Source organism: Lepus europaeus, chromosome 23, assembly GCF_033115175.1.
Source record: "Lepus europaeus isolate LE1 chromosome 23, mLepTim1.pri, whole genome shotgun sequence".
Classification (NCBI taxonomy): Eukaryota; Metazoa; Chordata; class Mammalia; order Lagomorpha; family Leporidae; genus Lepus; species Lepus europaeus.
The window spans coordinates 1276024-1289131 of record NC_084849.1 but is presented as its reverse complement, the minus strand read 5'-3'; the positions used below and the strand labels follow the sequence as shown (position 1 = coordinate 1289131).

The window sequence follows — 13108 nt, the reverse complement described above, 5'->3', positions numbered from 1 at the left end:
TTGTAGTTCCCGGTATGGACTACAGGACATTGGATGTTACGATCCTGAGCTTGCCCATCTCCAGAGCGGGTTAACTCCATGTGTCCAGTGGCTCAGCGGCAGCTGTCACCGGTGTTTTTCGGTGGTTTCTCCGCGAGGGTCTCGGACAGTTCTCAGCACCTCGTTCTTGAATGTTCCCTCTCGTTGCCGCAGTGTGAGCGGGAGCGTTCCTTCCATTGCTTTCTAAAGCCTCGCCCTGGCACGCGGGAGGGCGGTGGCGTCTGTGCGAGCGCCTGGCCGAGCCCTGCTGTTTGTGGGAGAGCTCCCTGCACAGCGCATTCTCTTCCCGTTTGTCATCATTTTCACTGGTGAGGAGGCGTACATCATCCGACATAATGATCGCGTTATCTCCGCGAAGTGCGTTCCCGGGAATAACACGGAGCTGCCTTATTCATTTCACTTTTCTGTGACCTGGCAGGCATTTTGGGCGGCGGACTGTGACTCAGTCATCGGGACCGTTGCTCCCACTTCTGGGAAGGAGGTGCAGGGGGGCTCACCCACGAGAAGCTTAAGTTGCGTGCACGGAGCTGCTCACGCCGGTCACCTGCAGGAGTAGGGACAGGACACGGCGGGCGGCCCAGGGTCGGGGGAGCGCTGGTCACGGTACACAGCAGCCTCCCTTAGACTGGGAGGAAGCCAGGAAGTCACGTTGCGCTGAGAAAAGGGAACAGGAGACAGAGCTACGGGCCGTCATGTCTGCCCAGGGCACGGGGACCGCAGGGCATTTGGAAAGGAAGCGCTTCGAGCGTGGAGGAAGCACGGGGGGAGAGCAGACCCGTGTGTGACTTTGCACCTGAAACTACCTGTGTGTCCGCCTGACTGAGCAAGACTTTTATTCTCTCTTTACAAACAGCTGAGAACAGGTTGTTGTTGGAACGGAACCGGGGAACGTTTGAAAGCGCCTTGACCGGTGCCCAGCACGTTGTGGGGGTTGCCTCCCTCCTAAGACGAGTTGCAACCGAACGTCCTCCTCCTGTCTGATGGCCTCAGCTGTTAGCTCTGAAATAGTGTCGGATGGCGGAGTGACGGACATTCTTGTCTGGTTCCCAACACTGAGGGGCGTGCGTCTAGGGCCCCGTCACTGAGCCCCCGTGGCTGTGGCTGCCACACAGTGGCACCGTCGGTTCCGCCCAGTCAGGAAGCTGTTCGCCGTCTCTCACTGCAGAGTTTGCTACAGCCAAGGACGTCTCTCGGGTCTCCTGTGGCCCCTGCACGCCTCGCTCTCCCCTGACCCACACGGCGTTTGGTAAACAGTTCATCTGCAGCGCTTTCCTAACCAGGATTTTTCGTGTTTTTTTTTCCCCCCAAGGGTTTGAGGTCTTGGCGTCTGCGTCTCATTACTGGCCACTGGAGAGCGTGGATGGGATCCATGAACTTCAGGACACGGCTGGAGGTAGATCGAGGGTGAGGGGGCGGGGCTGAGGACGAGGCGGGGGCCACTTAGGCGGAACGCAGGGCAGCCGGGGGTACACCTGGGTGTGAGCGCCACATCGAGGAGGGGAAGGATCTGACTCTGTCTTCGCAAACAGGCCGAGTGTGCAGTATCTGACAGACCCCAGCTCTGTCCCTCCACCCGCCCACCCATGTGTCCATCTGTCTGCCTCCCCCCCCCCCCGTGAATCCCCCCGTCCACACCTGTGCTTGCACACGTGATGGAATGAGGAAGTCTCCCAAGCCACGTGAGTCCCCCCTCCTTAGAGAGCACTCTTCTCCTTAGCCCTTGTTTCGGGGCATTCAGGAGAACAGGCATGAACAGTTGCCTGAAGCCAGGATGACGGGGCCTGACGGATACACACAGCTTCTGTGAGTCGCCGTTGGAGGCATTTTACTGCGAGCTGTGTACCTCTTACGTATGCAGGACAGAACTTACGATTCACAACGTGGTTAAAATGTCTCCCCAACAGCCTGAAGGCTGACGGTGCCACAGTGGACCCATCTCCTGCCACCAGGGGTGTGTCTCCACTGCACAAGACTGGCATGACACACAGGCCCCAAAACGGGGGCTGTCTGGGGAGGGGTCAAAGCTTGTGCCGATTAAGTCCCACTCACATGTCACCCCACAAAGGCATCCCCCAGCTGCCAACGAGCGTTCCCAGACCCCTCAGCTCCCTCTGAAGACTGAGCGTTGTCTGAGCCGTCTCCCGTGGGGCTGGGCATGGGACAGTGGGGGCCCTGTGTGATGTAATTCACGTTTTTATCTAGAGTACGGCAGACGCATGATACGCTGGGGCATTTTTCCCCATTCCAAGGGGAGCCATTTTTAAAAAGGATTTATTTATTTGAAAGGCAGAACAATAGAGAGGGAGTGAGATCTTCCATCTGCTGGTTCATTGTCCAAACGGCCACGATAGCCAGGTCTGGCCCAGACCAAAGCCGGGAGCCAGGAGCTCCACCCAGGTCTCCCACGTTGGTGGCAGGGCCCCCAGTGCTGGGGCCTCTGCTGTTCCCCAGGTGGGTGAGCCAGGAGCTGGTTGGCGGCAGGGCAGCTGGGAATCAAACTGGCGCTCCGTTCCAGAACGCGGGCACTGCAGTGGCAGCCTCACCTCCTGCACAGCGCCGACCCCACAGAGCCGCTCTGGCAACAAGTATTGAATGTTGGGGAAGGTTTTGCATTTTATTTTATTTTATTTATTTATTTATTTATTTTTTTGACAGGCAGAGTGGACAGTGAGAGAGAGAGACAGAGAGAAAGGTCTTCCTTTGTCGTTGGTTCACCCTCCAATGGCTGCCGCAGCCAGCGTGCTGTGGCCGGCGCACCGTGCTGATCCAAAGGCAGGAGCCAGGTGCTTCGCCTGGTCTCCCATGGGGTGCAGGGCCCAAGCACTTGGGCCATCCTCCACTGCACTCCCTGGCCACAGCAGAGAGCTGGCCTGGAAGAGGGGCAACCAGGACAGAATCCGGCGCCCCGACCGGGACTAGAACCTGGTGTGCCGGTGCCGCAGGCAGAGGATTAGCCTGTTGAGCCGCGGCGCTGGCCTGCATTTTATTTTTATTTATTCATTGCTCTTGACTGTATCAAGCAGCTGGTACATGCATCATGGATTTGCTGTGCAAGGATACACGCACACGCATGCTCATTGGTGTTCTTGCACGCCGTGTGTCCTCCTTCCTGTGGCTCACATGCTGCTGGAAATGACCACAAACCAGAAAGCACCAATTCTGGCGTCGGCGCTGCTGACGTCCTCCAGGCGGGGGCCTCTGAGGGCGCCGCCCCCTCCGGGACTTTGCTCTCCGTTCAGCACAGCCACGACCCTCCATCGTCTGCACTGCAGGTGCCAACAGCCCCTGGGCAAGCTCCACAAGCCGCTTCCCCTCGTCCTAGCCCAGTTTTCCTCGCTCAGGGCCTTCACTGGAAAACCCTTGACAGGTGGAAGTGCGTTGTGGAAACGGCTCGTTGCTCAGGCCCCGGCGACTAAAATTCCAGGAATTATTTGAAACAGGAGCTCGAGTGACTACCAGCATCCCACTCTCCCCGCACCTGCGCTCCTTTTTTTTTTTTTTAAAGATTTATTTATTTATTTATTTTGAAAGTTAGAGTTACACAGAGAGAGGAGAGGCAGACAGAGAGAGACAGACAGAGACAGAGAGAGACAGACAGAGAGAGGCCTTCCATCCGATGGTTCATTCCCCAATTGGTCGCAATGGCTGGAGCTGTGCCAATCCGAAGCCAGGAGCGTCTTCCAGGTCTCCCACACAGGTGCAGGGGCCCAAGGACTCGGGCCATCCTGTACTGCTTTCCCAGGCCACAGCTGGATCGGAAGAGGAGCAGCCGGGACTAGAACCGGCGCCCATATGGGATGCCGGCGCTTCAGGCCAGGGCGTTAACCCGCTGGGCCACAGCGCCGGCCCCTACCTGCGCTCCGTGTTGTAGATTAAGTCGGTGCCCTTGGTGTTTTGGAAACGTTTACTGATGAGGACGTTTCCTCCTTGGGCTGTAATCGTGCAGACGGGCTGGCCTTGCCGTGCAGCTCCGCTCGCCGAGTGGCCGTGGCACCTCCCCGCCAGGCTCCTCGCTCCCGTGCCCTGCGGCTCGCTGGCCGATTGCAATTTGAAATCGGGCTCCTCGAGGGGAAGATGCAAAGCCTGGAGGCCATCAGCACGTTCTGCTGCGGGGACCGTGGGGTGGCTCTGGCAACCACGCTGCGGACGTGTGCTGTGTCGTGTCACCGAGTCAGCCGTGTGTCCGTGGTCATACACTCGTGACATTGTTTTTGCTGTGTTTCTGTCTCCGTTCTCGTGATGTCGTCACATTGTTTTGTTGTGCTGTGTTGTAGATGGCCAACTTCAGTGTCATATCTCTCAAGTATGTACCCACCTGGGAGCTGGAGCCAGCCAGCCGGAACCACCACCGTAGTGTGGCAGCCCAGTCCCGCAGCTGTGGAGCTGACGGCCTGCTGGCCTTGACCGCACGACGGGGCAGTGGAGGCTGGCGGGAGGCAGGGTCAGGAGAGACATCCGTAGGCTGCTCCCTGGGTGCCAGGAGCCCTCCCGGCGCCATACGGCTTGAGAGATGTTGGTCCGATTGTGCTTTGTCTCACTCACCCATTGTGCTTTCTCTTTTGTTGTTTCACTCAGCGTTGCGAACCCACAACCACACTGTGCTTCCTTCCCATAACTCTACCCTTGTCTACACCAATGAGTCTGCCTACTCAAATTTCTCTGCGACCGTAGGTGAGCACTTACGTCCCGAGTCCTGTCTTCCGTCCACTGTGCGTCTGTGATGAACTCAAAGACCTGGGGGAACTCGCGCTGTCTCGGCTGCAAACGAACAAGTGCTAAGGCCCGGGCTGGCGGCGAGACCCGGGGTGTTCGGGATAACCACGCGGGCGAGACCCGGGGTGTTCGGGATAACCACGCGGGGCCCAGCTGCGGGAAGCGCCACAGCTCTCCCAGGCTGTCAGAGTCTTCCAAGTCAACTGCTTGTTTTCAGAACCAAACAGACACACCACGAGGGCTTTGCTAACAATAGAAGCCGCTCGGGTCGTTAAGCAGATTACAGTCTTTGGGGAGAAGCCCGCCCTTGCCATGCAAAATTAAAACGCCTCATCAAAAATTCGATCTGTTACAAACGTTAAAATCAGCATTTCTCCTGTAGCAGGATTTTAAAAATTCCTTAGACTCTGCTGTGTGAGACACGCCCAGCAGCCACGACTAAACCATGTGGCTGAGCGGCCGGCAGAGTGGTTCTGTTTTCGGGTGCAGCTCAAAGCCGAGGGGTGGTAGTGGCCGTCCTGGGTGAGTCCCATCAGGGCGGGAAGCCAGTTCTGGTCACGGAGTCACCTGCGGATCTCTGCCACGCGCATCCTGATGGCTGTCTCGACGTGGCTTCGCAGCGCGATTCTGCCAGTCAGTCTGGCTTCATTAGGGTCTACACAGCCTGAGTCAGGTGTCGGTCTGCTCGCTATCCCCTCCCTCTGAGACGCAGGTCTCCCCCAGCAGTGGGTGGGGTCAGCAGAAACCAGGGAGGTGTGCAGCACAAGCCGTGCTGGGAGGCCCTGCGGGTGTGGGGAGCAGACCCCCGCTCTCCCCGACGCCCTGGGATGAGCTGACGCCCCAGTGCGGGCTTTCTGGGGAGCAGTCCTGGCGCCTGTCGTTCTTGGCGTGCAGCCGTCACGTCTCTCCTGTGAACCACCGGCCTCCATGCTCAGTGCCGGGTGCATTGGCCTGGAAATAGGATAAACCCGAGGGCTGGACGAGGCGGTGCCTCTGAACCTGGCCCTGGCCATTTGGTCTCGCGCTGGGCAGGCTCTCCTGGGACTGGGGATCTGAAGGTGGTTGCTTAGAACCATGGTTCCCGGGCCCAGGAGCTTCCCATCAGAAGTGAGGAGCGGAGGGAGGGAAGGGGTTCCCTGTGGCTCGCACCCGCCCTGAGCCGAGAGGGCTGCTGTGGGAAGCTCGGGAGAGGATGGGTGTGGGAAGGACTCTGACAGCTCTTGGTGCAGCTCGGGTCACTGGGTAAGTCCACGGTTGGCGGTGACCATCACACCAGGGCATGAGAACACACATAGTGATAGCGCAGTAATCAATAGGACCTAAGAGTGATTTATTACCCAACATTAGGCCTATAAATTCCTTATAGTTCAATGATTAACAAGTGCCCGTCCAAGCCATCAGTATTAGTATCGCAGGATGACATATATAATTATAAAGACAACACCGTGTGCTCGTGTATGAGCTGTGAGCCTGACACGTCTCCAGACACCCGCCTCATAGGTCGTTCATGTACGATGTCGTTTTTCTCACTCAGACATCGTGGAAGGAAAGGTCAACAAAGGCATTTACCTCAAAGAGGAGAAAGGCGTGACGCTGCTCTACTACGGCAGGTACAAGACTTCGTGCCTGAGCGACCCGGCGCAGTGTGGCCCTGACGGTGAGTGACCCGGGGTTCCGTGCTGCGCACCGGCGTCAGGCAGCACCTGTTCCCACGCCCAGCGGCGGATGGGAGCCGCAGTTCTCATTAATTGCAGTGTGTGCCATGATGACGGCTGTGCTGGGGCGGCGAGGGCTGGGGCGACAGCTGGGCGAGGACTTGTCCTGGGGCCTGACAGTCACCCGAGACGAAAACATAAACTGTGTAAAGAGTGAACACACTGTCCTTCAAACACAGACCCGTGATGTCACGTGGGCCATGGACGGGGCATGGATGGGGCGGCTCACGGACAATTGGCTCTGGCTCTGAGATGACTGAGGGGCGGGGAGGGCACGCCCGTTAGCACCTGCAGCGGTTTGCTTCCGGTGCTCACGGGCAGAGTGGCGTGACGGTGGAAGGAGGTGTCCCAGCCTGGGGTGGCAGTGACGCATGGACAAAGCACACGTGCAGGGGATGCTGGGACTGAGTCCTCCTCTAGGTCCCTGTGAGGAGCCGCCTGCCCTCCAGGCTGGGAGGGGTGAGGGCCACTGTGGACATGGTCCGGGACATCGGTGTCCTCAAACCATGCCTGCGAGCCCCAGTCTCTCCTGCAGGATGAAAATGTTTATTTCTGAGGGAGAAAAAGTTCGGTGCGAGCCCAGGGGTTTTGGGCAGCAGACGGCCTCTGGGATGAGCTGGCTGTGGGGACTCTGGCTCTGTAGAAGCAAGCCGCAGCTTAGCAGGGTGAACCGCGGGAGGCTGCCTCTGGCCTCTGCGGAAGCCGGGGTCTTGAGGCACGGCTCTGAGCACCCTGGAAATGCACCCGCTGCCTTACTTTTGTAGGTGAGAGTGGTGAGGACAGGGCAGCCAGGTCCCACGGCCCCTCCCTGCCCCCCACCCCCTCCTGATGCAGGAGGGGTGGGCATCTGTGCCACTGCCCTCGCTGGGTTTCTGGGGAGTGGCTTCTCATTGGGGTAGCGGTGCTGCTACACTGGAGATTATCTCGTTTGGGGGTGGGGAGGGCCTGGGTTCTGGGATTCCAGTGATGGGTGTCGATCCAGCCCCCAGCACAAGTGAGCGCAGGGGCTGCGTGCGGGCCTGGCTCCCTGATCCGATCCGGCTCCCACTCGCTCGTCGCGCGGTGGCCGGCAGTCCCGCATGCTGGCTGAGGTCAGGGTCTCAGGTTCGGGATGAGCTCGTGCCGCTGGGTCTCAGCAGGTCAGGCGTGAGCAGGGAGGAGCTCCCCATCATTTTCCAACCTGCAGCCCACGCAGCACCCGCGCTGTGGGGCGGTTGTGACCTCACCCTCACACGGCTGGCTCTGTGGACACGGCGTCCACAGGTGTCGCGCACAGCGAAGACTCCACCGACCTCCTGGTCACAGCGCTGCAGGTGGCGTTCAGAGGGGCTGGGACTTGTGGGCGGTTACGGCGGGAACGTGCCATGAGCCTTGTCAGCTCTTCCCTCTTCCTCCTCCGCTCTTTCCGGTGAGGGCACAAACCGACAGCTCCAGGATTCCTGTCATGAGAGGGCAGTGTGAGCCCCGCCCCAGGTCCGCGGCTCGTCCGGATCCCGTGTGGTCTCTGTTCTGGTGTTTGACTGCTTGTGTTTGGAAGATGTGTTCAGTGGAAGATGTTTGCGGAAAGAACAGACTTGAGGCCTGGGCAGCCCAGCAGCTGGGCGCCCCCGACCCCTCACCCAGCGGGCGGATGTCCCTCTCTGTGGCTCGTGTGCCACCGTCCACCATCGCCCCAGCCTCTCGGTCTGCGCCGTGCAGTCCCGAGCCGACGGTGGGTCCTGTCTTGCACCGAGGGTGTCCAGTGAGGAAGTCTTCATGGTCACTGGCTGCTCCCATCAGGTCGTGGGGAGGCAGTGCGGGCCAGGTGAGCCCTCTGCCCCGTGCTCTCATGGCTCCCGTGGGGAGGATGGCCTGCCCGCCTGGCCCTCATGCTTGGCCTTCGGCTCTGGGAGGGCCAGCACTGAACTCCCAGGGCATAACCAGCACCCAGCACATTGCATGTCCGCTGATTGGTGGACGGACGCGTCTGGTCCAGCTGCCTTCCTGGTATGCAGGCCTGCGCGGGACTTTAAGTTTTTGAGATTTTTTTTTCCATGGGAGAAATGTGCAGGAGAGTGAGGGCTTTATTTAGGGGAGAAAGGGAAGTCCAGAGGCCACGTTGGGTCCACACCAGGCAGAGAGCAGGCCGGGAAGTCCAGAGGCCACGTTGGGTCCACACCAGGCAGAGAGCAGGCCGGGAAGTCCAGAGGCCACGTTGGGTCCACACCAGGCAGAGAGCAGGCCGGGAAGTCCAGAGGCCACATTGGGTCCACACCAGGCAGAGAGCAGGCAGAGAGCAGGCCGGGAGCGAGCCGTGTGCAGCAGGCATGCAGCCGGCAAAGCAGGGAGTGGGCCGCCCGAAGGCAACAAGGCCTGAAAGCTCTGGGCAACCAAACAGGGGCCACCGGGCTCCAGGCCTTTCATCCACTTCCGAGGGGGAGCGGTTGTGTAGCCTGATTGGCAGGTGGGCGAACAGGCGGGGTCAGGCAGGGGCGTGAGACGGCACAGGAGCACGGTGAAGGCGTGGTGTTCCAGCTCACAGACCTAACCGAGTTTACCCTACCTGCCTGCATCGTCCCCCCTCAGAGAGTCCAGCCCTTAGTCCCGAGGGGTGTTGGAGGGCGTAGCATCGTCGGATCTCCTATGGCTGCTTCCTGTTTACGAGGGGCGTAGCTGTGACGGCTGCGTGCGGAGCCCCTCTCGCCCCAGGGAGAGCTGTCTGCGAGGCTGCACCTGTCTGTCCACCTAGAACTTGCTAGGAGGCAGAGCTGCTGTGTGGGGGTCCGCACCACAGTAAAACACAGTTAAATGAAAGGAAAGCCGAGAGAGGTCACTCCTGGGGCTGGGCTGCAGATTCCTGGGACGACCTTTCCTGCCAAATCAAGCCTCGGGTCCTGGCTCAGGGAGAGGCCGCCTGTCCCCTCTCGGCTCCTCTGGCTGTTAGAGCGCGATTGCTGACACGGAGCTCGATTCCAGCTGAGTACCGTCCACCCGTGCCTCTCACGCAGCTGCAGTGCCTGAGCCCGCGGCTCCAGGAAGGCCACGTCCCCACCGAGCGCCACGGCGGCGCCTGCCTCCCTCTGGCACCGTCGCCTTCGGTTTCCCCTGGCATCCAGAACGTCCTCTGTGTGACACTGAGGACTGGGGGAGCTGGCCACGCCCCCTCTCCCGCTCTGCCAGCCCCCCCAGCTCTGCCCTGCCACGCCCCTGCCACGCCCCCCTCCCCCCTCCCCGCCCCCGCCCCCCTGCCTCGCCCCCCCCGCCCCCCGCCTCCCCCCTCCCCCTCTGCTCTGCCACGCCCCCTCCCCCTACCTCGCCCCTCTCCCCCCTCTGCTCTGCCACGCCCCAGCCCCCCCGCACGCCCCCCCATCCCTCTCCCCCCTCTGCTCTGCCACGCCCCAGCCCCCCCGCACGCCCCCATCCCTCTCCCCCCTCTGCTCTGCCACGCCCCAGCCCCCCCGCACGCCCCCCCATCCCTCTCCCCACTCTGCTCTGCCACGCCCCAGCCCCCCCGCACGCCCCCCCATCCCTCTCCCCACTCTGCTCTGCCACGCTCCCGCCCCCCCACTCTGCTCTGCCACGCCCCCGCCCCCTGCCTCGCCCCTCTCCCCCCTCTGCTCTGCCACGCCCCCTCCCCCTGCCTCGCCCCTCTCCCCCCTCTGCTCTGCCTCGCCCCCGCCCCCTGCCTCGCCCCTCTCCCCCCTCTGCTCTGCCTCGCCCCCGCCCCCTGCCTCGCCCCTCTCCCCCCTCTGCTCTGCCTCGCCCCCTGCCCCAGCAGCTACACTTGAGGAGCTGTTGGGAAAATGGGAAAAACTTGGCCAGGGTGGTGTTTCAGGTGCACACCTCTGTCTCCAGGGCCTGGGGGAGCCGAGCCTGGCAGGGGCCCAGCTGCTGTCGACCTTGGTGACCTGGGGTCAGAGGACTCTGGAGGTGATGCGCAGATACCCAGCGTTCTCGCAGTGAACCCACTTCACAGGTGGGGAAACCGAGGCCCAGCAGGGCTGTGGGTGGTGCCTAAGGCCAAACCATGATGGCACGGTGTATCTCACAGTGTAGCCCCCAGGCCGTGGGCACCAGTGGGGCCTGCACGTGATGGAGGTTCCAAGGCCCCACCAAGGCCCCACCTAATCGAAGTCTCAGTGGGTAAGGACTGGGAATCCACACTGTAGCCCTGCTCTGAGATGACTCCTCTGCCGTGAGACCTCCTGGCTGAGGCCGACTGTGACCCACGGACATGCTGGGCTGGGGCCAGACACTGGGCCTCCATTCTTCTACAAAGATTTTCCAAGGGTCTCCCACAAGGTGGGCAGATCCAAGCACCCTAGCTCGTTGCCTTTCCAGAAATGGACTCTCTCACGGTGCTTCCATAGACATATATATTTTTACTTCCGTTCTCCCACATGGGAAAATCCCCTTGCCAAATTCTATGTTCCTGACTTCTCATAAAAAATCAGAAGGCCCGACAGTACCCCGGCCCCAGCGGCATCTCTCAGCTCGGCCCAACCCTCCATCAGCCCCAGTGCGGGGCCACTGCTTCCTGACTGTGGTGGTGGCGGGAGGACGGGGACCGGTGTCTTACACCCCTGCTTCCTGGGAACTAGGAAAGAGGGTGAGAGAGAGGACAGCACGGGTGTGTCACGGATCAGAGAGGCTTTGTGAAGGGGGCAGGAATGAGTTTTCTGTGTGTGGTGAGGGAGCACAACACCACGATCCAGCTCCCTGCTAGTGCCCCTGGGGCACCCAGGCCACCCCGCCCCCACCTGCAGGGCAGTCCTGGCTCACAGCTCAGCGTTTGTAACCCCGCCTGTTCCTAACCTGCAGGCACCACGCCCTGGTGCCTCTCCCACACTGCCCGTGGCACCGCACCTGCCTGATGCTCTCCCACTTCCAACTCACGTTCGCTGCAGGTGCAAATCCTGCCCTGCACCCACGCTCCTGTGTCGGGGAGCCCACCGCCAGGAACCCTGGCTCACTCTCGCCTCTCCAGATCTTCCTCCGGGCTGTGTCCTTTCTCCCCCACTTCCTTGACCCATCAGGCAGTTGGCTTCCTCTCCTTCTGATTGTGGGGAAAAAAATAATCTAAGGATGAAAGCTTCACCGGTCCTCATGGCTCCCGTTCGTGCCAGAAGCAGGGGCTGCTGGGAGAAGGCACCGGCGATGCGCTGCTTCCTGTGTCTGCACACAGCCCGACTGTTCCTCCGCGGGCTGTCTTCTTTCTTTCTTTCTTTTTTTCTTTTCTTTCTTTCTTTTTTTTTTTTTTTGACAGGCAGAGTGGACAGTGAGAGAGAGAGACAGAGAGAAAGGTCTTCCTTTTTGCCGTTGGTTCACCCTCCAATGGCTGCTGTGGCTGGCGCACCGCGCTGATCCAAAGCCAGGAGCCAGGTGCTTTTCCTGGTCTCCCATGGGGTGCAGGGTCCAAGCACCTGGGCCATCCTCCACTGCCTTCCCGGGCCACAGCAGAGAGCTGGACTGGAAGAGGGGCAACCGGGACTGGAAGAGGGGCAACCGGGATAGAATCCGGCACCCCGACCGGGACTAGAACCTGGGGTGCCAGCGCCGCAGGCGGAGGATTAGCCTAGTGAGCCACGGCGCTGGCCGGGGCTGTCTTCTAGGACTGTACGGAGGTCTGATGTGCCACTCTGTTTCCTGACGCCTGGGTCTCTGCAGTGCTGAGAACAGAGAGGAATGTGTCACTTGAAAGTTGTACCAAACGCACACAGCCGCACAGAATTCTGTGCCCACGGCGTAATGTGGCGACGCCGACCGTGCCCAGTGTCCACTCTCATTTCAGGAGGCAGACGGGGCGGGAGGAGGGAGCGTATTTCTTTCATTGGTTAAGGCCGAATGGTGCAATTATCTGAATGTCCAATAAGGACTGAATGTTCCTTAGGACGGGTGAGCCCAGAATGTCGGTCTCTAAGTGGCGTCTACGCTTGTAACCATGATGTGTACTTACTCCACTGCTTAATGTTCTCTTTACATTTTACTCAGGCGTAATTGGAAGGGCGCTTTGTGTCGTGCACACTTGCGCTGTGCGGGTCTGGTCGCTGCCTGCCCGCAGTCTTCACTTTGTGCTGGCAAAGCTTCGCCTCGCAGAATCTGGTCCTCTTTATGCTCTCCAGTTTATCGTCTTCTGTTGAGACTTCTGGACTTTTGACTTTTTTTATAATGTTTATTTTGTTTATTTGAAAGTGTTAGAGAGAGAGGTAGAGAGAGAGGTCTTCCATCCTCTGATTCACTCCCCAAATGGCCACAATGGCTGGAGCTGTGCTGATCCGAAGCCAGGAGCCAGGAGCTTCTTCTGAGTTTCCCATGTGGGTGCAGGGGCCCAAGCACTTGGGCCATCTTCTAGTGCTACCCCAGGTGCATTAGCAGGGAGCTGGATCGGAAATAGAGCAGTTGGGACTTGAACCCATATGGGTTACAGGCTGAAACTTTTTTTTTTTTAAAGATTTATTTATTTATTTATTTGAAAGTCAGAGTTACATAGAGAGAGGAGAGGTAGAGAGAGAGAGAGAGAGGTCTTCCATCCGTTGGTTCACTCCCCAATTGGCTGCAACGGCCAGAGCTGGGCCAATCTGAAGTCAGGAGCAAGGAGCTTCTTATGGGTCTCCCATGGGGGTGCAGGGGCCCAAGCACTTGGGCCATCTTCAGCTGCTTTT

General features: G+C 59.9%; 1 protein-coding gene across 1 annotated transcript in view; it reads left to right on the top strand.

The window, feature by feature from the left end:
• The window catches only part of ADGRD1 (adhesion G protein-coupled receptor D1), a 112973-nt gene that overhangs the window by 3236 nt on the left and 96629 nt on the right, over window positions 1–13108 (top strand). Inside the window, exons 3-5 of the mRNA XM_062182194.1 lie at window positions 1349–1432; window positions 4615–4710; window positions 6287–6409. Coding sequence (XP_062038178.1) covers window positions 1349–1432; window positions 4615–4710; window positions 6287–6409 — 303 coding nt within the window. The remainder of the gene's footprint in view (window positions 1–1348; window positions 1433–4614; window positions 4711–6286; window positions 6410–13108) is intronic.